General features: G+C 44.0%; 1 protein-coding gene across 1 annotated transcript in view; it reads right to left on the reverse strand.

Annotated features, from left to right (window-relative positions):
- Window positions 1-11211: 11211 nt before the first annotated feature.
- Window positions 11212-22970, reverse strand: part of onecut2 (one cut homeobox 2) — a 37221-nt gene continuing 25462 nt past the window's right edge. Inside the window, exon 3 of the mRNA XM_031802666.1 lies at window positions 11212-11498. Within this exon, the coding sequence (XP_031658526.1) occupies window positions 11212-11498 (287 nt within the window). The remainder of the gene's footprint in view (window positions 11499-22970) is intronic.

Below are 22970 nucleotides of genomic sequence, written 5' to 3' on the forward strand. Positions count from 1 at the left end.
AAAATCTACAGAAAATGGTGAATGTATAATTGTACTTTGGGATAGACAGCATATTGGCTTTGTTTTCGTCTTTGGAATGAAGCTTTTGCTTAGAATATTCAACCACTATCACACAGTCTAACCTGATCCCAGATCTGTTTGTGCTGTGTGTATCTAACTCCTATGGTGGTCGTCACAAACAGATCTGGGACCAGGTTTCTAAACCACCTCCCGTGTGAGGTCATCCTTTCCGGGTGTAATTTACTGATATCATCAGATTGTAACACCACTTTGCCTTTGGTTTCAACACACACTAAAGTAGCCTTTTCACACTATCATGCCGACCTGAACAAACCAGGTCAGTACAGCTCGGCTCAGTTCGGTTCGGGCTCAGTTGTGTGAAAAGGCTTCTATAAGACCCTTACTGAGCCGATGTACAGTATGTTTATGTTCCATCAAGCATAGATACATAAAGATAATCCAAAATGTGGAGATTGATGGATGCAAAAGTTAAAAGTTATTGTTCAATATTCTCATGTTCTACTAAATGAACGAGTGACTTGATTCATCGAGTTTATTTTGGTTATCATCACACTGACCTCTGACCTCTAACCCCCTGTGGTCGTCGAGACTGTCTGACGCTTCACCTCCGACCCCCTGAGGTAGGCTAGTGGCCTGGCTGTAGATCTCTTTGTGTTGTTTGTTGTTTTTGTTTTTTTAATGCATTAATTATTATTAACCCAGTAAGGACCAGAGTACAGTACAATCACTTCATCCTAAACTCATTTGTTGTATTTTCATCAGACACTGATTGGGTGCTGTTGTCTAATAATGGGGGTGTATTTGTCGGCTAGCTATGTGGAAGATAAAAGAGAGGCATAGATTGTCAGGCACAGTACCTTCTGTGACGTCGTTAGGTTGAGGCTTTTTCAGTAATATTCTTTGAAAGATTATTTATTCTACTGTGTTTTCAGGTCTATTGTGGTTAATTAAAATACTACGTGGTTTGCCCATCGATGTCAAATTCGGCGCTGTGTAAGTTACTGTACGAAGGATATATCAAAGTTGTGGACTACTGTCTCAAATAGGCCTCGGGAACCTTCTTTTTTTTTTTACTCATTCTATAAATATCTCATCTGTCACTCTTTTACAGTATGTTAACAGTTAGCCTTGTGCTAGCCTTGTGCAGTATGTTAACAGTTAGCCTTGTGTTCATAACCTTCTACTCGGAATATGGACCCTTCAGCTAATTCACTTATTACCCAGAGGGTGCACTATGACAGTGGAGGGCCAATATATACACAACTGAGCCACACTCTCAGCAACCACATGCAGTCCATAGAGTGGTACGGATTCGGAACTTAAAAAGTAATGAAGTCACAATGCATTACACTGCTAGCTAATTGTAAATATACTCATGCATAAAGTCTGGGCTATAGCACTGTTGTTTGGCAGTTGCTAAACATAATGCTACACTTCAACACAGAAGAATAGGTCATCAAGACAAAGAAGGAAACATTTACAAAATGGTGGTCAGAAACTAGGTCATAAAAGACAAAGAAGGAAACATTTACAAAATGGTGGTCAGAAACTAGGTCATAAAAGACAAAGAAGGAAACATTTACAAAATGGTGGTCAGAAACTAGGTCATAAAAGACAAAGAAGGAAACATTTACAAAATGGTGGTCAGAAACTAGGTCATAAAAGACAAAGAAGGAAACATTTACAAAATGGTGGTCAGAAACTAGGTCATAAAAGACAAAGAAGGAAACATTTACAAAATGGTGGTCAGAAACTAGAACAGAAGAACAGGGAGGGTTTTGTCGTTTTTTTGTTGTATTTTTTTCTTTTCTTCATTGTAACATGTAAACTGTGGGCTTAATCTGCAACTATCCTCATTCCAGAAAGCTGAGTGAATAACCAGAGCCCCTCCAACAACAACAAAAAATAAAATCTGAAACAATTAAAAACCCAAACCACAAAAAGACAAGCATTTGTTTTTGGTTAAGCGCACCTCTTCAACTATTACAGAAATCACAACTTAAAATGTAAAAAATATTTTTTTGTTTGTTTTTGTTTCGTAAAGTCACAGTTACCAAAATAATAATGTATTACATACGCTAGAATAACATTACCCTAACCACTAGTATCTCTGAGGTATATCTGAGAACATGAAGGAGAGCACGGTCTGCGCTGTTAACATGCCACAACTTTTTCATTTTTTTTTTCATTTTTTAAATGTAAAGCTTTGCAACCATTTGGTAGAATAAGAAGAGGAGAGGAAACAGATATATTTGGAAAGCCTTTGGTAATCATTTCTCTTAGTTGTTTGCTTAGTGATTGCATTGCAAAGCACCACAGAGCCAGACTAATACATTGTCATCAACGTGATGGCGGGCTAGAAGCTGAGGTAAGTACAGAGAGGTCTCCACTTTGCTTTGGTTCAGGCAAGGCACTCGTCCCATAGTTTTCTCATACTTTGCAACAAAAGCGCTGTTTACGTCTTTCTTAAAGCCACCCCAGTGGAAAAGTAATATAGCTGGCTGAATATAGGCCTTTAACCCTATTAGTGATATAGGCCTTTAACCCTATTAGTGATATAGGCCTTTAACCCTATTAGTAATATAGGCCTCTAACCCTATTAGTAATATAGGCCTCTAACCCTATTAGTGATATAGGCCTCTAACCCTATTAGTAATATAGGCCTTTAACCCTATTAGTAATATAGGCCTCTAACCCTATTAGTGATATAGGCCTCTAACCCTATTAGTAATATAGGCCTCTAACCCTATTAGTGATATAGGCCTCTAACCCTATTAGTGATATAGGCCTTTAACCCTATTAGTAATATAGGCCTCGAACCCTATTAGTAATATAGGCCTTTATATTAGTAATATAGGCCTCTAACCCTATTAGTGATATAGGCCTAAAAGCCTATCATATCAGCTCTAGAGAGAGAATCCATTGGAGTCAGAATTGTCATATGGTTCCAGGAGTCTCACATCAACTGTTGCCACTCCCATATCTTAAGTATATTTGCATAATTTATTATATGCTAATTTGTATAGGCATAGATGAAGGTGGCAACACGTGATGAAGTCCCGTACTTTCATAAGTGACAATGGTCCCAAGTTCCCACTAGATTCAACATTATTTCTCTCTCTCTCATTTCAACTCCATATTACCTTTCCAAACAGGAGCTAGAGAATGATTAGTATAATGATGTGTTCGTAACCAAGTGGGAAGTGGGAATTTCTCACATGTAACTGGGGGGAAAAAATCCGCTTGAAGGCCCCTCTGGTAATTACTTGTGGGAAACTCGTCCCTCCCACTTCTCCCACATGCTGACCTTTGACATCACCTACTTAAAAAAATAATTGTATTTAACCTTTATTTAACTAGGCAAGTCAGTTAAGAACAAATTCTTATTTACAATGACGGCCTACACCGGGCAAACCCAGACGACGCCGGGCCAATTGTACGCCGCCCTTATAGGACTCCCAATCACAGCCGGTTGTGATACAGCCTGGATTTGAACCAGGGTGTCTGTAGTGATGCACTCTAGCACTGAGATGCAGTGTGTTTAGACCTCTGCTCCACTCGGGAGCCCCAGTGGCTCCCTACTATGAGAATGGCCTCTATAACAACATTTCCAGCAGTTAAGTACAACAACAAAACATCCCTTATAAAAAAGCTATCTATTCATATGGTTTTGTGAACACTATAATTTGTTAACGAGCATGTTCGTTGTACTTTTAGTCCATGCTTAAGTAGCTTGTTGACCTTTTTAGCCCATCTGCGTTTCTCAACGAGTTCAAAGCACGTGAAAGCATCCAACGGGTATTTACGACTTCACAACTGGTAAATTCCCACCTCCCACTTGGTTGCAAACGGAGCAATTAGTCCCACCTCCCACTTGGTTACGAACGGAGCAATTAGTCCCACCTCCCACTTGGTTACGAACGGAGCAATTAGTCCCACCTCCCACTTGGTTACGAACGGAGCAATTACTCCCAAGGAATACACTACCGCTATTGTATTGTTTACAGCTGTTCTGTTTGGTCCGAACCAGAATATATCAGGGTTACATTCTGATATGTGTCTTTCAGAGAGGCCTTTTTCCCCAGTTCCTTTGGTTTCTTTGTGTTGAGGTTTTCTTTGGTTTGGTTTGGTTTAAATCACAACGTTGCACTGGAACAATAGGCAGGGAGGATGACTGTTTAAATCACAACGTTGCACTGGAACAATAGGCAGGGAGGATGACTGTTTAAATCACAACGTTGCACTGGAACAATAGGCAGGGAGGATGACTGTTTAAAGTCCATTTACAGTATATTGTCCGTTGTTGTTATTTCCATTAAGTCTGATTGTTTAGGAGTGATACCTGGGGGGGGATTGAGGGAAGCATTTTCTAATGTATTGACTGTGGCCTTCTTTGCACAGGCACGAGTAAAAAGACAACTACTATAATGGCAGTTTGATCAAAATGGACACTGGGTTTTTTTCGGGGGGCTAATCATTCTCCTGTGTTTGTAGATTTCCAAAACCCGCCACTTCTTGTTTGGTCATTACATTTTTAAAAAATGAATCTAATACAAATAATATCAAGGAGAAAAGTTCATCGCTAGATGTCTGGGAATTATATTAGTATATATATATACGTTCTTTATATAGAGTATGTGGATGTATTTTATCCAGCCTCTAGGTTGTCTCAATGCTTCAGTGCGAAAACGGCGTTGACTTGGGGGTTTGTCACAACAACTCAATGTGTGGTTTGGACACAATGTGTACTGTGATCTGGTGAAGGGCTTTCTGAAATCCAGCATATATCCCTAACACACACCCTCACCTTCCCTAACCCTAACACACACCCTCACCCTCACTAACCCCAAAACACACACCCTCACCTTCCCTAACCCCAAAACACACACCCTCACCTTCCCTAACCCTAACGCTAAAACACACCCTCACCCTCACCTTCCCTAACCCCAAAACACACACCCTCACCTTCCCTAACCCTAACGCTAACACACACCCTCACCTTCCCCCTACCCTAACCCTAACCCTTCCCCCTACCCTAACCCTAACCCTAACCCCTACCCTAACCCTAACCCTTCCCCCTACCCTAACCCTAACCCTTCCCCCTACCCTAACCCTAACCCTAACCCTTCCCCCTACCCTAACCCTAACACTAACCCTTCCCCCTACCCTAACCCTAACACTAACCCTTCCCCCTACCCTAACCCTAACCCTAACCCTTCCCCCTTCGTCCCTATTAGAAGGCATGTGTTCGAGAGAGAAAAGAGAAAGGAGAAAGAGAGATAATATCAAAATGAAAGCCAAGCGCAGACCGTACTAGAGAAAACAAATCTTTGGTATCTTTGGTTTCATCAACACGATTCAAATGACAAATGGGAAAGTCAGTGAGGTAGCCTTTCTGGTTCTCACTTTAGAAATAGTTTTTTAGTTTGTTTTTTACATGTTTTTTTTAGTTTTTGTTTTTTACAAGCCAGTCTTGGAAGCAGCTAGTTTTCCTTCTCTATCAAGTGAAACAACGACCAACCTCTCAAGTGTTCCAGTTATCTTTGGTGAGTCTGACTTGTCTCAATCAACGTGTGACCCTCCTCTATCAGTGGCACAAACATCAGTCTGAAATTCATTGCTTGTCCGTCACTGGTAAACAAAATTAATGCAAAAGGACTCGCAAATGAAAAACTAATAAATGAATTAATACATAAATCACAGAAGGATTTTTTTTTTAAACAAAACAATGCAGTGCTCATTCATTATCTTTTAAATCAGCAGATTGTTTTCATCAGGAACAATAAACTTAATGGAAAAAAAATCTATATTAGGAAAAAGATTGAACTAAATGTGTTCCTAATAATATAATGACGACATTCATCATTACAACTACCCTGACATTACTACATTTTTTAAAACATTGTTCTGTCATTATTCACTAAACAATTGAAAACCCTCTGTTGCTTTTTAAAGTAAACTTACTAATAGTAAATAAACGTGGGTAGGACATAAGCACTGCATCTTTGATTCTCTAACTCTCTTAAATACCCATAAATATTCACCCCCCCCCCCCCCCCAAAAAAAAAAAATTACATCTAATTAAATAACATTAAATAATTAAGTAAAAAAACGATCATGTGTACTAACACACCTCATAAATAGTTTGACAGTGGCATGAAAAGAAAACAGGACAAACAATGTAAACTTTGGCAAGCTAATCAGGGTAAAGGGTTCCAAGGGACATTTGGCAATTTAAATGAATTCTCAATGAATTAAAAACAAATATCAATTACATAAATAAAATCATATATTACATAAACCTAGGAGACATAATTGTACATTAGGCATTGGTAAAAACGAACGTAAGCACTAAAGACAAGCAATGAAAACCTCTTTGGATTTTTAGTTTCATACCCAGGGTTGGTACATGTTCCTCAAGACCAGACTGAGTATGAAAGTGGACTCCGCCAGGCTCCGAGCCTCAGGACCAGGAGAGCTAGGGCCGTGGCGGAGCATCTTTGTACCAGAAGCCTCACAGAGAGACAACTAGGAAAGGATAAAGCTATTTGACCGATATTTGAGCAGTTTCTCTCAAAAGGTTGAACTACTAGTCTGTTTTGTATTTTTGGTTTTGCTTATTGTGAACGTGTGGAGTAGTAGAGTTTGAACTGAAGTCATACAGGATGTGCCTATGAGCACCCAACCCCTCTGTCCCCTACTGTACCCTCCTTCACTAACACGGACGCTGTGATTCAGCAGTGGACTGGAGAGTGAGGTGAATAGATGAGAGAGGGAGAGGGAGGGAGAGAGAGGGAGGGAGGGAGAGAGAGAGAGGGGGGGAGATGTGTGTAGTCTACCACATGTGAGTCTGAGTACAACAGCATGGTAGTTAGTGGATCTGGAAGGATTGTGGTGTGCTGTACACCATTTATCTTTGGTGTGTACTGTAGTTTCACATAGTTTCACAGAATCATGTTTCTCTACAGACTGCAGTGACAGATACACCTGAATCCTCCGGGCATGATGTTCCCTCGTGGACTGGACAGACGGAGAAACCGAGGTAGTCAGTGTCCAGTGAAAGGGAGTGATGGAGAGGATGTATCATACCTACTGAATCACACAGTGTCATGTTGAAGAAGGAGCGTACCCTTAAAATCACACATACATGTACTAATATGCATGCATGTACTAGGTAGCGCTAGCTATACAGTATGGATGCATGTACTGGGTAGCGCTAGCTATACAGTATGGATGCATGTACTGGGTAGCGCTAGCTATACAGTATGGATGCATGTACTGGGTAGCGCTAGCTATACAGTATGGATGCATGTACTGGGTAGCACTAGCTATACAGTATGGATGCATGTACTGGGTAGCGCTAGCTATACAGTATGGATGCATGTACTGGGTAGCGCTAGCTATACAGTGTGCATGCATGTATACGTATGTGGCTGTATGTGTGGTCGACATTGTCAGGAAAATAAACTTTGGGGGAAAACTTCTGTAGGAATAATTATGAATCTTTGGTTTTGTAGCTGATGAGGTTTTCGTTGTTCTTTTCCATTTTTCTTGAAAAACTGCATAGGCACACGTTAAAGACAACCTTCCAACTTCCAGAGACGCGTCATTCTGCCTTAGGAGACAGCTGCCGCAGCGGCGTGGTTTCCCCCCGCGTGTTTTAAACCCTTTCAGTCTCATCCTGCTTCCCCTTAAAATGTCCTGACCAATCAGAACAGAACAGAGCTACTTCTCCGTTCCCCCTGATGTCTGTCCTCCTCCTATTCCTCTTCTTCGTCATCATCATCATCATCGCTGCTCACATTTATAATTATCATCCTCTTTAGAACAGTTTTGTTGTAGAACAGTTAGGTGCAGAAAAAGTTTCTTTGGTTTTGATTTGTCAATAAATAGAAAAAAGTCTCAAGTGTCCATTTCTGGTCCGTCAAGCCTTCGGCTCACTTTATATATCACGAAAAACCTGTGTTCTACTGGACAAGGGGCTGCTTACCGGACTTTTTGCTTTGGTTGTTTCATCGATGGCTGATAGAAGGATAGACGAGTTTGACATGATTGAACTCTAAAGATCTTATGTGTGGGGTTGACTAGAAAAGTAGGAGGTTGTATATATTTACAGAATGTGTAATATAATGAATGATTGCTACTGTGTTAAGTGGACAATAATCATTGGTGTATCATACAGGTGGAGTATCAGCACAGCAGTTAAAAAGCAGACTCTTGGGCCTGCGTCCCAAATTGCACCCTATTCCCTACATAGTGCACTAAAAGTAGTACACTATATAGGGAATAGGGTGCCATTTGGGGCACAGACACACTCTTCCCGGTTTGTTTCTTGGTCTGTTTCTTTCTTAGCCTGGCGCCCAGGGTGTTGCCTCTACAAGACTAGTAGACTCCAGTGGAGACTAGTGGAGACTAGTGCAGACTAGTAGAGGTTAGTGGAGACTAGTGGACACTAGTGGAGACTAGTAGAGGTTAGTGGAGACTAGTGGAGACTAGTAGAGTCCAGTGGAGACTAGTGGAGACTAGTGGAGTCCAGTGGAGACTAGTGGAGACTAGTGGAGTCCAGTGGAGACTAGTTGAGACTAGTGGAGACTAGTGGAGACTAGTAGAGTCCAGTGGAGACTAGTGGAGACTAGTAGAGTCCAGTGGAGACTAGTGGAGACCAGTAGAGGTTAGTGGAGACTAGTGGAAACTAGTAGAGGTTAGTGGAGACTAGTGGATGTTAGTGGAGACTAGTGGAGATTAGTGGAGACTAGTGGAGGTTAGTGGAGACTAGTAGAGACTAGTAGAGGTTAATGGAGACTAGTGGAGACTAGTAGAGTCCAGTTGAGACTAGTGGAGACTAGTGGAGTTCAGTGGAGACTAGTGGAGACTAGTAGAGTCCAGTGGAGACTAGTGGAGACTAGTAGAGTCCAGTGGAGACTAGTGGTGACTAGTAGAGTCCAGTGGAGACTAGTAGAGGTTAGTGGAGACTAGTAGAGGTCAGTGGAGACTAGTGGAGACTAGTAAAGGCTAGTGGAGACTAGTAGAGGTTAGTGGAGACTAGTGGAGACTAGTAGAGGTTAGTGGAGACTAGTGGATACTAGTAGAGTCCAGTGGAGACTAGTGGAGACTAGTAGATGTTAGTGGAGGTTAGTGGAGACTAGTGGAGACTAGTAGAGACTAGTAGAGGCTAGTAGAGGTTAGTGGAGACTAGTGGATGTTAGTGGAGACTAGTGGAGGTTAGTGGAGACTAGTGGAGACTAGTAGAGGCTAGTAGAGGCTAGTAGAGGTTAGTGGAGACTAGTGGATGTTAGTGGAGACTAGTGGAGACTAGTGGAGGTTAGTGGAGACTAGTGGAGACTAGTGGAGGTTAGAGGAGTTGATTGATATTGTCATTAACATAGAATTGATGGTTACTATGGTTACTATGTTGAGATAAACCATGTTATGCCAGGGTAGAATAATAACTTTAGTCTTACCAGAAAGCTTCTATAATACAAAGTTAGGAAACAGGGGAAATGGCTCCTCAGGATTGTGGCCTACTGTCCTACTTAGTGTTTATTTGGACATGTGTGGTTTGTTGTGATTATACTATAGAGAGTATAGTACTATACTGTGTGTGTGCAAGAGTGGGTCGTCTAGTAGTAGTTGTAGTAGTTGTAGTATTAGTAGTATTAGTAGTAGTTGTTGTAGTAGTTGTAGTTGTAGTATTAGTAGTCGTTGTAGTATTAGTAGTAGTTGTAGTATAGTAGTAGTTGTAGTATTAGTAGTATTAGTATTAGTTGTAGTATTAGTAGTAGTAGTCAGTGTTCTTCAGCCGCTGTTTAGAAATGGCATCCTGAGTTTTCTAATATGTGAAGAGCATTCTACATTGAGCTGCAGCTCCAGTTCTATTGCAAATAAAATGTGCTTCAAGATTGTGCTCACATACGACACAGACCACTACATATGTTGAGGGAGAGTGTGTGTGTGTGTGTGTGTGTTTCGGTGGTCATGTGTGTGTTGGTCATGTGTTGTGCTTGCATACTTGCCAGTAGCTGGCTGTGGAAATGTCTCTAAAAAGTCCTAAACCTCCCTCTCCCCTCAGAAGATTCTCTGATGATGTTGATGACGCCTCAGCCATCCACTCTAACATCATGCCTCTCTCTACTGGCTGTCTATTGGTCTGTTCTCAAGTTATGAAATCACACTAGGGTTACTTTCTCAAAATTATCAGGTTTTCCCAGAAATCATGGATAGAGGGTTTCGGATTTCCTGCTTAATTCCCTCCTGACTCCAGGAACTTCCAACTGGGTTTTCTGGGGGGAAAAAACCTCCAGGGAAATAGCAGGCTAACTAGAGGTAGACCACATCTATACAGTATTTCTCTACCCTCTGTTCTCAGTTCCTGGGGAAAGGATTGCACAACTAAATTGTAAAGTTGGCTAAACATGGATATTAAACCAATTATTATTCCATTGACATGGGTAAGATCAATACCTGTATATAGTCAGTCTTTTCTGTTTTTGACATTTTGTTTACCTTGACTTGTGTCAACAACATCCATCCGTCCATCCAAAACATATCAGAACTTGTCTCCATCATTGGAGAGACAATACTAGGTATTTGGAGACGATTATTATGATTTTTTCTTAATATAAGTATTCTACATGACGATCTCAAAGAAGTCCTTTACCGGGAGATGGCTATAGGACATTCTGTCTTTGGTGGGTTAGCTAACCCTGTGGTTTCAATCCAATATTACATGTAGATAATTTACATAATATATATGTTAGCATATTATACTTGGTCTTTGGTTTTTTTTATGGGTTAATGTTTTGAGTGACATAAAAAAAAAACTAGAATAGAGCAGATTAACTGTGTTTCATTATAATAAAGCTATAGATAGACATTAGTCATGAATAGCCTTGGACTGGTGGTATCATTCAGGCAGTGTGCAAGGGGGGGGGGGGGGGGGGGATTACTCTATATTACTCTATAGTGCTTCATCGATGTTTTATAAATGGATCTGATTTATTTTTTTGCTAAATCAGCCAGTAAACAACCCCTTTCCTTTTTATCTCATCCTCAAAAACCAAAATGTAAAACGGGTGCAACCCCCCCCCCCCCTCAGCCCCTTACCCCACCCATCAACCCCAACCCTCACCTAACCGTCCCCAAACCCTAACCCCCCCCCGCCCACCCACCCCACCCCACCCCCCCTATCCATCACACTTTGGTACAAGAGCTGGAGGCTGTGGAGGCTCCTCCCGGACTCCCCTCGTCCATCCATTTGTCCAGGCTACGCCTGCGGGCGTTCATGAAGAAGTTGCTGACAGTGGTGAGTTCCAGTCCCAGCTGCTGAGAGATGGTCATCTGCATCTCTTTGGACGGACGCTTGTTCTCCTTGAAGATGGCCAGCAGGGTGCGACGCTGCAGGTCAGTAAAAACCAGGCGGGATTTCTTTGGTGTATTGTTCCTTTCCTTGCTTGGGTCTTGTTCTTTTCTTTTGCACGCTTTAGGAGGGAAGGGAGGGAAGGGAAGACAAAACACAGAGAGACAGGGTAGGGTGTGAGGAAGAAGAGAGAGAATATGTTAGTAGTCATATGTAGGAATGAACCTACAGAGAGAGAGAGAGATGAAGATGTGATCTTGGGTGAGGTAGAACAGACAAGTGTACATGTCTTAGGTAAGTCTCAATAAACTTATAACATTCTTATAAACTTATAACAGACCCTATATGACTAGTGTGTGTGCGTGTGTGCGTGTGTGCGTGTGTGCGTGTGTGTGTGTGTGTGTGCCTGCGTGCGTGGGTCTTGTTAATGTTTTCTGCATGTTTATATAATTTTCTTCATGCAAGTCAAGCATTTCTACAGTGCATTCGAAAAGTATTCAGACCCTTTGACTTTTTCCACAATTTGTTACGTTACAGCCTTATGCATTTTTGTTCATATCAATCTACACACAATACCCCATGATGACATCACAATACCCCATAATGACATCACAATACCCCATAATGACATCACACTACCCCATGATGACATCACAATACCCCATAATGACATCACAATACCCCATAATGACATCACAATACCCCATAATGACATCACACTACCCCATAATGACAGAGAGAAAACTGTTTTTTAGAGTTTTTGCAAATTTATTTAAAAAAACAGAAACACCTTATTTACATAAGTATTCAGACCCTTTGCTATGAGACTCGAAATTGAGCTCAGGTGCATCCTGTTTCAATTGATCATCCTTGAGATGTTTCTACAACTTGATTGGAGTCCACCTGTGCTAAATTCAATTGATTGGACATGATTTGGAAAGCCATACACCTGTCTATATAAGGTCCCACAATTGACAGTGCATGTCAGAGCAAAAACCAAGCCATGAGGTCGAAGGAATTATCCGTAGAGCTCTGAGACCGGATTGTGCCGAGGCACAGATCTGGGGAAGGGTACCAAAATATGTCTTTGAAGGTCTCCAAGAACACAGTGGCCTCCATCATTCTTAAATGGAAGAAGTTTGGGAGCACCAAGAGTCTTCCTAGAGCTGTCCGCCCGGTCCAAACTGAGCAATCGGGGAAGAAGGGCCTTGGTCAGGGATGTGACCAAGAACCGATGGTCACTCTGATAGAGCTCCAGAGTTCCTCTGTGGAGACTGGAGAACCTTCCAGAAGGACAACCATCTCTGCAGCACTCCACCAATCAGGCCTTTATGGTAGAGTGGCCAGATGGAAGCCACTCCTCAGTAAAAGGCACATGACAGCCCGCTTGCCAAAAGGCACCTAAAGGACTTTCAGACCATGAGAAACAAGAACTCTTTGCCCTGAATGCCAAGCGTCACGTCTGGAGAAAACCTGGCACCATCCCTACGGTGAAGCATGGTGGTTGCAGCATCATGCTGTGGGGAAGTTTTTCAGCGACAGAAACTGGGAGACTAGTCAGGATCGAGGGAACGATGAACAGAGCAAAGTACAGAGAGATCCTTGATGAAAACCTGCTTCAGTGCACTCAGGACCTCAGACTGGGGTGAAGGTTCACCTTCCAACAGGACAACGACCCTAAGCACATAGCCAAGACAACGTGGGTTTGGGACAAGTGTCTGAATGTCCTTGAGTGGCCCAGCCAGAGCCCAGACTTGAATCTGATCGAACATCTCTGGAGAGACCTCAAAATAGCTGTGCAGGGACGCTCCCCATCCAACCTGACAGCGCTTGAGACGATCTGCAGAGAAGATTGGGAGAAACTCCCCAAATACAGGTGTGCCAAGCTTGTAGCGTCATACCCAAGAAGACTGGAGGCTGTAATCGCTGCCAAAGGTGCTACAACAAAGTACTGAGTAAAGGGTCTGAATACTTATGGAAATGTTTTTTATTTGCTTTGTCATTATGGGGTGAGAAAAAAAAACAATTTAATCCATTTTAGAATAAGGTTGTAAAGTAATAAAATGTGGAACAATTCAAGGGGTCTGAATACTTTCTGAATGAACTGTATGTGCTATAAATAGCAACATGATTATTGACGTAAAACCTGCAGAGTCAAAATAAATTGTAGATTTCTATCATTATTAAATCTGAAGTCAAAATCCCCTTTACATGTAGTACACACCAACAACAACAAATTTTACCTCATTCTACCATGTGTCCAGACACTTTCAGAGCAACTATTTGTTTGGGTTGCAAGATGTATTGTGGAAAAGCCACTCTAAACTCACACTACCCATACAGTAGTCTTCAGTCTGTGGGCTACAACCCAACACTACCCCATACATTAGTCTTCAGTCTGTGGGCTACAACCCAACACAACCCATACAGTAGTCTTCAGGCTGCGGGCTACAACCCAACACTACCCATACAGTAGTCTTCAGTCTGTGGGCTACAAACCAACACTACCCATACAGTAGTCTTCAGTCAGCAGGCTACAACCCAACACTACCCATACAGTAGTCTTCAGTCAGCAGGCTACAACCCAACACTACCCATACAGTAGTCTTCAGTCTGTGGGTTTACAACCCAACACTACCCATACAGTAGTCTTCAGTCTGTGGGCTACATCCCAACACTACCCATACAGTAGTCTTCAGTCTGTGGGCTACAACCCAACACTACCCATACAGTAGTCTTCAGTCTGTGGGTTTACAACACAACACTACCCATACAGTAGTCTTCAGTCTGTGGGCTACATCCCAACACTACCCATACAGTAGTCTTCAGTCTGTGGGCTACAACCCAACACTACCCATACAGTAGTCTTCAGTCTGTGGGCTACAACCCAACACTACCCATACAGTAGTCTTCAGTCTGTGGGCTACAACCCAACACTACCCATACAATAGTCTTCAGTCAGCAGGCTACAACCCAACACAACCCATACAGTAGTCTTCAGGCTGCGGGCTACAACCCAACACTACCCATACAGTAGTCTTCAGTCTGTGGGCTACAAACCAACACTACCCATACAGTAGTCTTCAGTCAGCGGGCTACAACCCAACACTACCCATACAGTAGTCTTCAGTCTGTGGGTTTACAACCCAACACTACCCATACAGTAGTCTTCAGTCTGTGGGCTACATCCCAACACTACCCATACAGTAGTCTTCAGTCTGTGGGCTACAACCCAACACTACCCATACAGTAGTCTTCAGTCTGTGGGTTTACAACCCAACACTACCCATACAGTAGTCTTCAGTCTGTGGGCTACAACCCAACACTACCCATACAGTAGTCTTCAGTCTGTGGGTTTACAACCCAACACTACCCATACAGTAGTCTTCAGTCTGTGGGCTACAACCCAACACTACCCATACAGTAGTCTTCAGTCTGTGGGCTACAACCCAACACTACCCATACAGTAGTCTTCAGTCAGCAGGCTACAACCCAACACTACCCATACAGTAGTCTTCAGTCAGCAGGCTACAACCCAACACTACCCATACAGAGGTCTTCAGTCTGTGGGTTTACACCCCAACACTACCCATACAGTAGTCTTCGGTCTGTGGGCTACAACCCAACACTACCCATACAGTAGTCTTCAGTCTGTGGGTTTACAAAACCCAACACTACCCATACAGTAGTCTTCAGTCAGCAGGCTACAACCCAACACTACCCATACAGTAGTCTTCAGTCTGCAGGCTACAACCCAACACTACCCATACAGTAGTCTTCTGGCTGTGGGTTTACAACCCAACACTACCCATACAGTAGTCTTCAGTCTGTGGGCTACAACCCAACACTACCCATACAGTAGTCTTCAGTCTGTGGGCTACAACCCAACACTACCCATACAGTAGTCTTCAGTCAGCAGGCTACAACCCAACACACCCATTCATTAGTCTTCAGTCTGTGGGCTACAACCCAACACTACCCATACAGTGGTCTTCAGTCTGTGGGTTTACAACCCAACACTACCCATACAGTAGTCTTCAGTCAGCAGTCTACAACCCAACACTACCCATACAGTAGTCTTCAGTCAGCAGGCTACAACCCAACACTACCCATACAGTAGTCTTCAGTCAGCAGGCTACAGCCAAACACTAGCCATACAGAGGTCTTCAGTCTGTGGGTTTACAACCCAACACTACCCATACAGTAGTCATCAGTCTGTGGGCTACAACCCAACACTACCCATAAAGAGGTCTTCAGTCTGTGGGTTTACAACCCAACACTACCCATACAGTAGTCTTCAGTCAGCAGGCTACAACCCACACTACCCATACAGTAGTCTTCAGTCTGTGGGCTACAACCCAACACTATCCATACAGTAGTCTTCAGTCTGTGGGCTACAACCCAACACTACCCATACAGTAGTCTTCAGTCAGCAGGCTACAACCCAACACTACCCATACAGTAGTCTTCAGTCTGTGGGCTACAACACAACACTACCCATACAGTAGTCTTCAGTCTGTGGGTTTACAACCCAACACTACCCATACAGTAGTCTTCAGTCTGTGGGCTACAACCCAAAACTACCCATACAGTAGTCTTCAGTCTGTGGATTTACAACCCAATACTACCCATGCAGTAGTCTTCAGTCTGTGGGCTACAACCCAACACTACCCATACAGTAGTCTTCAGTCTGTGGGCTACAACCCAACACTACCCATACAGTAGTCTTCAGTCAGCAGGCTACAACCCAACACTACCCATACAGTAGTCTTCAGTCTGAGGGTTTACATCCCAACACTACCCATACAGTAGTCTTCAGTCTGTGGGCTACAACCCAACACTACCCATACAGTAGTCTTCAGTCTGTGGGTTTGCAAAACCCAACACTATCCATACAGTAGTCTTCAGTCTGTGGGCTACAACCCAACACTACCCATACAGTAGTCTTCAGTCTGTGGGCTACAAACCAACACTACCCATTTAGTAGTCTTCAGTCAGCAGGCTACAACCCAACACTACCCATACAGTAGTCTTCAGTCTGTGGGGTACAACACAACACTACCCATACAGTAGTCTTCAGTCTGTGGGCTACAACCCAACACTACCCATACAGTAGTCTTCAGTCTGTGGGTTTACAACCCAACACTACCCATACAGTAGTCTTCAGTCTGTGGGCTACAACCCAAAACTACCCATACAGTAGTCTTCAGTCTGTGGATTTACAACCCAATACTACCCATGCAGTAGTCTTCAGTCTATGGGCTACAACCCAACACTACCCATACAGTAGTCTTCAGTCTGTGGGCTACAACCCAACACTACCCATACAGTAGTCTTCAGTCAGCAGGCTACAACCCAACACTACCCATACAGTAGTCTTCAGTCAGCAGGCTACAACCCAACACTACCCATACAGAGGTCTTCAGTCTGTGGGTTTACATCCCAACACTACCCATACAGTAGTCTTCAGTCTGTGGGCTACAACCCAACACTACCCATACAGTAGTCTTCAGTCTGTGGGCTACAACCCAACACTACCCATATAGTAGTCTTCAGTCTGTGGGCTACAAACCAACACTACCCATACAGTAGTCTTCAGTCAGCAGGCTACAACCCAACACTACCCATACAGTAGTCTTCAGTCTGTGGGCTACAACCCAACACTACCCATACAGTAGTCTTCAGTCTGTGGGTTTACAACCCAACACTACCCATACAGTAGTCTTCAGTCTGTGGGCTACAACCCAACACTACCCATACAGTAGTCTTCAGTCTGTGGGCTGAGTGAAACTTATTATTCACAACTTACTAGCAACTAAAGGACACACTAAACTACTCCCATGACATAAAAATCACCACTGAAATTCATATAAAATTAACAAAATTAAAATCGCCCACGAAGTGTCCAAAACAAAGTGCAGGCAGTGTCTGTCTGGTTGTTCTTCTCAGTCTTCAGTCTGTGGGCTACAACCCAACACTACCCATACAGTAGTCTTCAGTCTGTGGGCTACAACCCAACACTACCCATACAGTAGTCTTCAGTCTGTGGGCTAGGAATGCAGTTGAAGATAAAGGATAAAGAAATAGCTTCTCTTTGTTGACAGAGGAAGTATGTCATCAAATGTCAACATTCCGTTGCAAGATGGTTGCCATGCCTCCCACACAAAAGTACACACACAGACTAGCAAACAAGCCGACGGACTGATATAAGACAAAACACACGTAGCATTACTCATAATGTGCCGTTAACAAAATACAATGAAATATACTGCCTGAAATCACAACCCTTCATATGGAATAAATCATTTAAATGTAGTATTTTCTATTTTTGATTAATATACCGGCTGACATGAATGAATCATATCCTTTATCCGTCCTTTTAGCCCTTCAATCAATCCTTGGTTTTCCAAATTATTATTCTGTGTATAACCATTGTTCAAAATCTAATTGTATTTGTCACATGCCCCAAATACAACAGGTGTAGACCTTACAGTGAAATGCTTACTGACAAGCCCTTAACCAACAATGCAGTTTTAAGAAAAAGTAAGATAAGAATAACAAATAATTAAATAGCAGCAGTAAATAACAGTAACAGGGCTATATACATGGGGTACCGGTACAGTGTCAATGTGGAGGCTATATACATGGGGTACCGGTACAGTGTCAATGTGGAGGCTATATACATGGGGTACCGGTACAGTGTCAATGTGGAGGCTATATACAGGGGGTACCGGTACAGAGTCAATGTGGAGGCTATATACATGGGGTACCGGTACAGAGTCAATGTGGAGGCTATATACAGGGGGTACCAGTACAGAGTCAATGTGGAGGCTATATACAGGGGTACCGGTGTCGAGGTAATTGTACATGTAGGTAGAGTTGTTACAGTGACTATGGATAGATAATAACAGAGAGTAGCAGCAGCGTGGGGGGGTTGATGTAAGTAGTCTGGGTAGCCATTTGATTAGCTGTTCAGGAGTCTTATGGCTTGGGGGTAGAAGCTGTTTAGAAGCCTCTTGGACCTAGACTTTGTGCTCTGGTACCGCTTGCCTTGCGGTGGCAGATAGAACAGTCTATGACTAGGGTGACTGGAGTCTTTGATAATTTTTAGGGCCTTCCTCTGACACCGCCTGGTATAGAGGTCCTGGATGGAAGGAAGCTTGGCCACGGTGATGTACTGGGCCGTACGCACTACCCTCTGTATGCCTTGCGGTCGGAGGCTGAGTAGTTGCCATACCAGGTAGTGATGCAACCGGTCAGGATGCTCTCGATGGCGCAGCTGTAAAAACCTTTTGAGGATCTGAGGATCCATGACAAATCTTTTCAGTGTCCTGAGGGGGAAGAGGTGTTGTCAGCGTTCACAAATATCTTGGTGTGCTTGGACCATGTTAGTTTGTTGGTGATGTGGACGCCAAGGAATTTGAAGCTTTCAACCTGCTCCACTACAGCCCCGTCGATGAGAATGGGGGCGTGCTCGGTCCTCCTTTTCCTGTAGTCCACAATCATTTCCTTTGTCTTGATCACATTGAGGGAGAGGTTGTTGTCCTGGCACCACACTGCCAGGTCTCTGACCTCCCCCTATAGGCTGTGTCATCGTTGTCAGTGATCAGGCTGACACTGTTGTGTCATCAGCAAACTGAATGATGGTGTTGGAGTCGTGCCTGGCCATGCAGTCATGAGTGAACAGGGAATACAGGAGGGAACTGGGCACGCACCCCTGAGGGCACCTGTGTTGAGGATCAGCTTGGCGGATGTGTTGTTAACTACCCTCACCACCTGGGGGCGGCCCGTCAGGAAGTCCAGGATCCAGTTGCAGAGGGAGGTGTTTAGTTCCAGGGTCCTTAGCTTAGTGATGAGCTTTGAGGGCACTAGGGTGTTGATCGCTGAGCTGTTGTCAATGAATAGCATTCTCACATAGGTGTTCCTTTTGTCCAGGTGGGAAAGGGCAGCGTGGAGTACAATAGAGGTTGCATCATCTGTGGATCTGTCTGGGCGGTATGCAAATTAGAGTGGGTCTAGGGTCTCTGGGATAATGGTGTTGATGTGAGCACTGACCAGCATTTCAAAGCACTGCATGGCTACAGATGTGAGTGCTACGGGTCGGTAGTTATTTAGGCAGGTTACATTAGTGTTCTTGGGCACAGGGACTATGGTTGTCTGCTTGAAACATGTTGGTATTACAGACTCAGACAGGGAGAGGTTGAAAATGTCAGTGAAGACACTTTCCAGTTGTTCAGCTCATGCCCGGAGCACACGTCCTGGTAACCCGTCTGGCCCTGCGGCCTTGTGAATGTTGACCTGTTTAAAGTTCTTACTCACATCGGCTGCAGAGAGTGTGATCACACAGTCGTCCGGAACAGCTGATGCTCTCATGCATGTTTCAGTGTTACTTGCCTCGAAGCGAGTATAGAATTAATTTAGCTCGTCTGGTAGTCTTGTGTCACTGGGCAGCTCTCAGCTGTGCTTCCCCTTGTAGTCTGTAATGGTTTGCAAGCCCTACCACATCCGATGAGCATCGGAGCCAGTGTAGTAGGATTCGATCTTAGTCCTGTATTGACACTTTGCCTGTTTGATGGTTCGTCGGAGGGCATAGCGGGATTTCTTATAAACTTCCGGGTTAGAGTCCAGCTCCTTGAAAGCGGCAGCTCTACCCTTTACCTCAGTGTGAATGTTGCCTGTAATCCATGGCTTCTGGTTGGAGTATGTGCGTACATTCACTGTGGGTACGATGTCATCGATGCATTTATTGATGAAGCCAGTGACTAATGTGGTGTACTCCTCAATGCCATTGGAATTATCCCAGAACATATTCCAGTCTGTGCTAGCAAAACAGTCCTGTAGTTTAGCATCTGCTTCATATGACCACTTTTTTTGCTAGCAGAAGGGAAGGCAAGGGCAGATTAGCCACTCGTCGCCTGATCCTGATCTCTTTCCGCAAAACCTATGATTCCATTTCCAGTGAATTCCGGGGATCTGGGCCTGGTCGGGTGTCCTTAGTATATCCCTCGCGTCCGACTCATTGAAGAAAAACTCCTCTCCAATTTGGGGTGGGTAATCCCACTTCTGATGTCCAGAAGCTCTTTTCGGTAGCAGCAACATTATGTACAAAACAAGTTACGAACAACGCGGAAACACAAACAAAATAGCATGTTTGGTTAAGAGCCGATAAGACGGCAGCCCTCCCTCCGGCACCATCTTACTTGTTATGCTTCTTATTCTGTATATGACCATTATTATGCATATTATTTTCTATATAACCATTATTCTGTATATAACCATTATTCTGTATATTATTCTGTATATATAATATAACTGCCCAGTGGAGACAGAAACATATTAAGACCCTGTACGTGCCTGGTACTGTATCCCTGGCACTGTATCCCTGGCACTGTATCCCTGGTATGGTATCCCTGCAATGTATCCCTGGCACTGTATCCCTGGCACTGTATCCCTGGCACTGTATCCCTGGTACGGTATCCCTGGCACTGTATCCCTGGTACGGTATCCCTGGCACTGTATCCCTGTCACTGTATCCCTGGCACTGTATCCATGGCACTGTATCCCTGGCACTGTATCCATGGCACTGTATCCCTGGACCTGTATCCCTGGCACTGTATCCCTGGACCTGTATCCCTGGCACTGTATCACTGGCACTGTATCCCTGGCACTGTATCCCTGGACCTGTATCCCTGGCACTGTATCCCTGGACCTATATCCCTGGCACTGTATCCTTGGCACTGTATCCCTGGCACTGTATCCCTGGACCTGTATCCCTGGCACTGTATCACTGGCACTCTATCCCTGGCACTGTATCCCTGGACCTGTATCCCTGGCACTGTATCCTTGGCACTGTATCACTGGCACTGTATTCCTGTCACTCATCACCGCCGGCCTGGGTTGATTTGATTACCTCCCTGAATTAAGTATGCACAATTGAGACCGAGAGAGATCAATATGAATCAGGTTGAAGAACTCAATTGAGTACAAAACTATTTTGCAAAGGTGGAAACTATCAGAGAGTTGGTTGTAAATAAACACAAGGTTTATCCAGGCATCTCCTATCCCTCTGATCCTTATCGCAAACACATAGGGAGACTGCCCAAGATCCTTATAGAATAGAAACAGGATCATTGAACACAAGTTAATTAACAGCCTAAAAAACAAGACATTGACAACATGGCATTGCTATAATATACTATCCACCAGCCTCTTCGCAGCCGTGACACGATCATGTAGACTGCATTCATATCTGCGAATGTTAATATTTCTGAGTCTTTCTTTAATAGAAAACGTGTCAGGTAACATCGGCCCATTCAGAATGCTGTGGCCCATTCAGAATGCTGTGGCCCATTCAGAATGCTGTGGCCCATTCAGAATGCTGTGGGCCATTCAGAATGCTGTGGCCCATTCAGAATGCTGTGGGCCATTCAGAATGCTGTGGCCCATTCAGAATACTGTGGCCCATTCAGAATGCTGTGGGCTCTGTCCATGGTGCTGAAAAAAAAAGGCTACCATTGAGCACCTATTGGATTCAGACTTCTTTCTGTACTGTAGGTTCTTAATGTGCAACACATCTTAGTTCTGAGTTAACCTCGAACATATAGTCCTAGCCTATACATTAGTATCTACTGCTGACACGATGGCAAAAGTATGTAGTCCTATTGAATATACAGCCAGTAAACAGTAGGCTTCTATAGGAAGTGTGACTAAAGATGAAGAAACGACAGCATGACATCAGTTAACCTAGAAAGGATAGCGTATTACACCTTTCATAGAAAAACAAATTTGTATGTTGATTCTTTATGACAGACACAACCGGGCTCTCTCTGTCACCACCGAGCTCTCTCTCTCTGTCACCACCGAGCTCTCTCTCTCTGTCACCACTGAGCTCTCTCTCTCTGTCACACTGAGCTCTCTCTCTCTGTCACCACTGAGCTCTCTCTCTCTGTCACCACTGAGCTCTCTCTCTCTGTCACCACTGAGCTCTCTCTCTCTCTCTGTCACCACTGAGCTCTCTCTCTCTCTCTGTCACCACCGAGCTCTCTCTCTCTCTCTGTCACCACCGAGCTCTCTCTCTCTGTCACCACCGAGCTTCTCTCTCTCTGTCACCACTGAGCTCTCTCTCTCTGTCACCACCGAGCTCTCTCTCTCTCTGTCACCACCGAGCTTCTCTCTCTCTGTCACCACCGAGCTCTCTCTCTCTGTCACCACCGAGCTCTCTCTCTCTCTGTCACCACTGAGCTCTCTCTCTCTCTGTCACCACTGAGCTCTCTCTCTGTCACCGACCCGGCCTCTCTCTCTGTCACCACCGAGCTCTCTCTCTCTGTCACCACCGAGCTCTCTCTCTCTCTCTGTCACCACCGAGCTCTCTCTCTCTGTCACCACCGAGCTCTCTCTCTCTGTCACCACCGAGCTCTCTCTCTCTGTCACCACTGAGCTCTCTCTCTCTGTCACCACCGAGCTCTCTCTCTCTGTCACCACCGAGCTCTCTCTCTCTGTCACCACCGAGCTCTCTCTCTCTGTCACCACCGAGCTCTCTCTCTCTCTGTCACCACCGAGCTCTCTCTCTCTCTGTCACCACCGAGCTCTCTCT

Source organism: Oncorhynchus kisutch, linkage group LG23, assembly GCF_002021735.2.
Source record: "Oncorhynchus kisutch isolate 150728-3 linkage group LG23, Okis_V2, whole genome shotgun sequence".
NCBI lineage: Eukaryota > Metazoa > Chordata > Actinopteri > Salmoniformes > Salmonidae > Oncorhynchus > Oncorhynchus kisutch.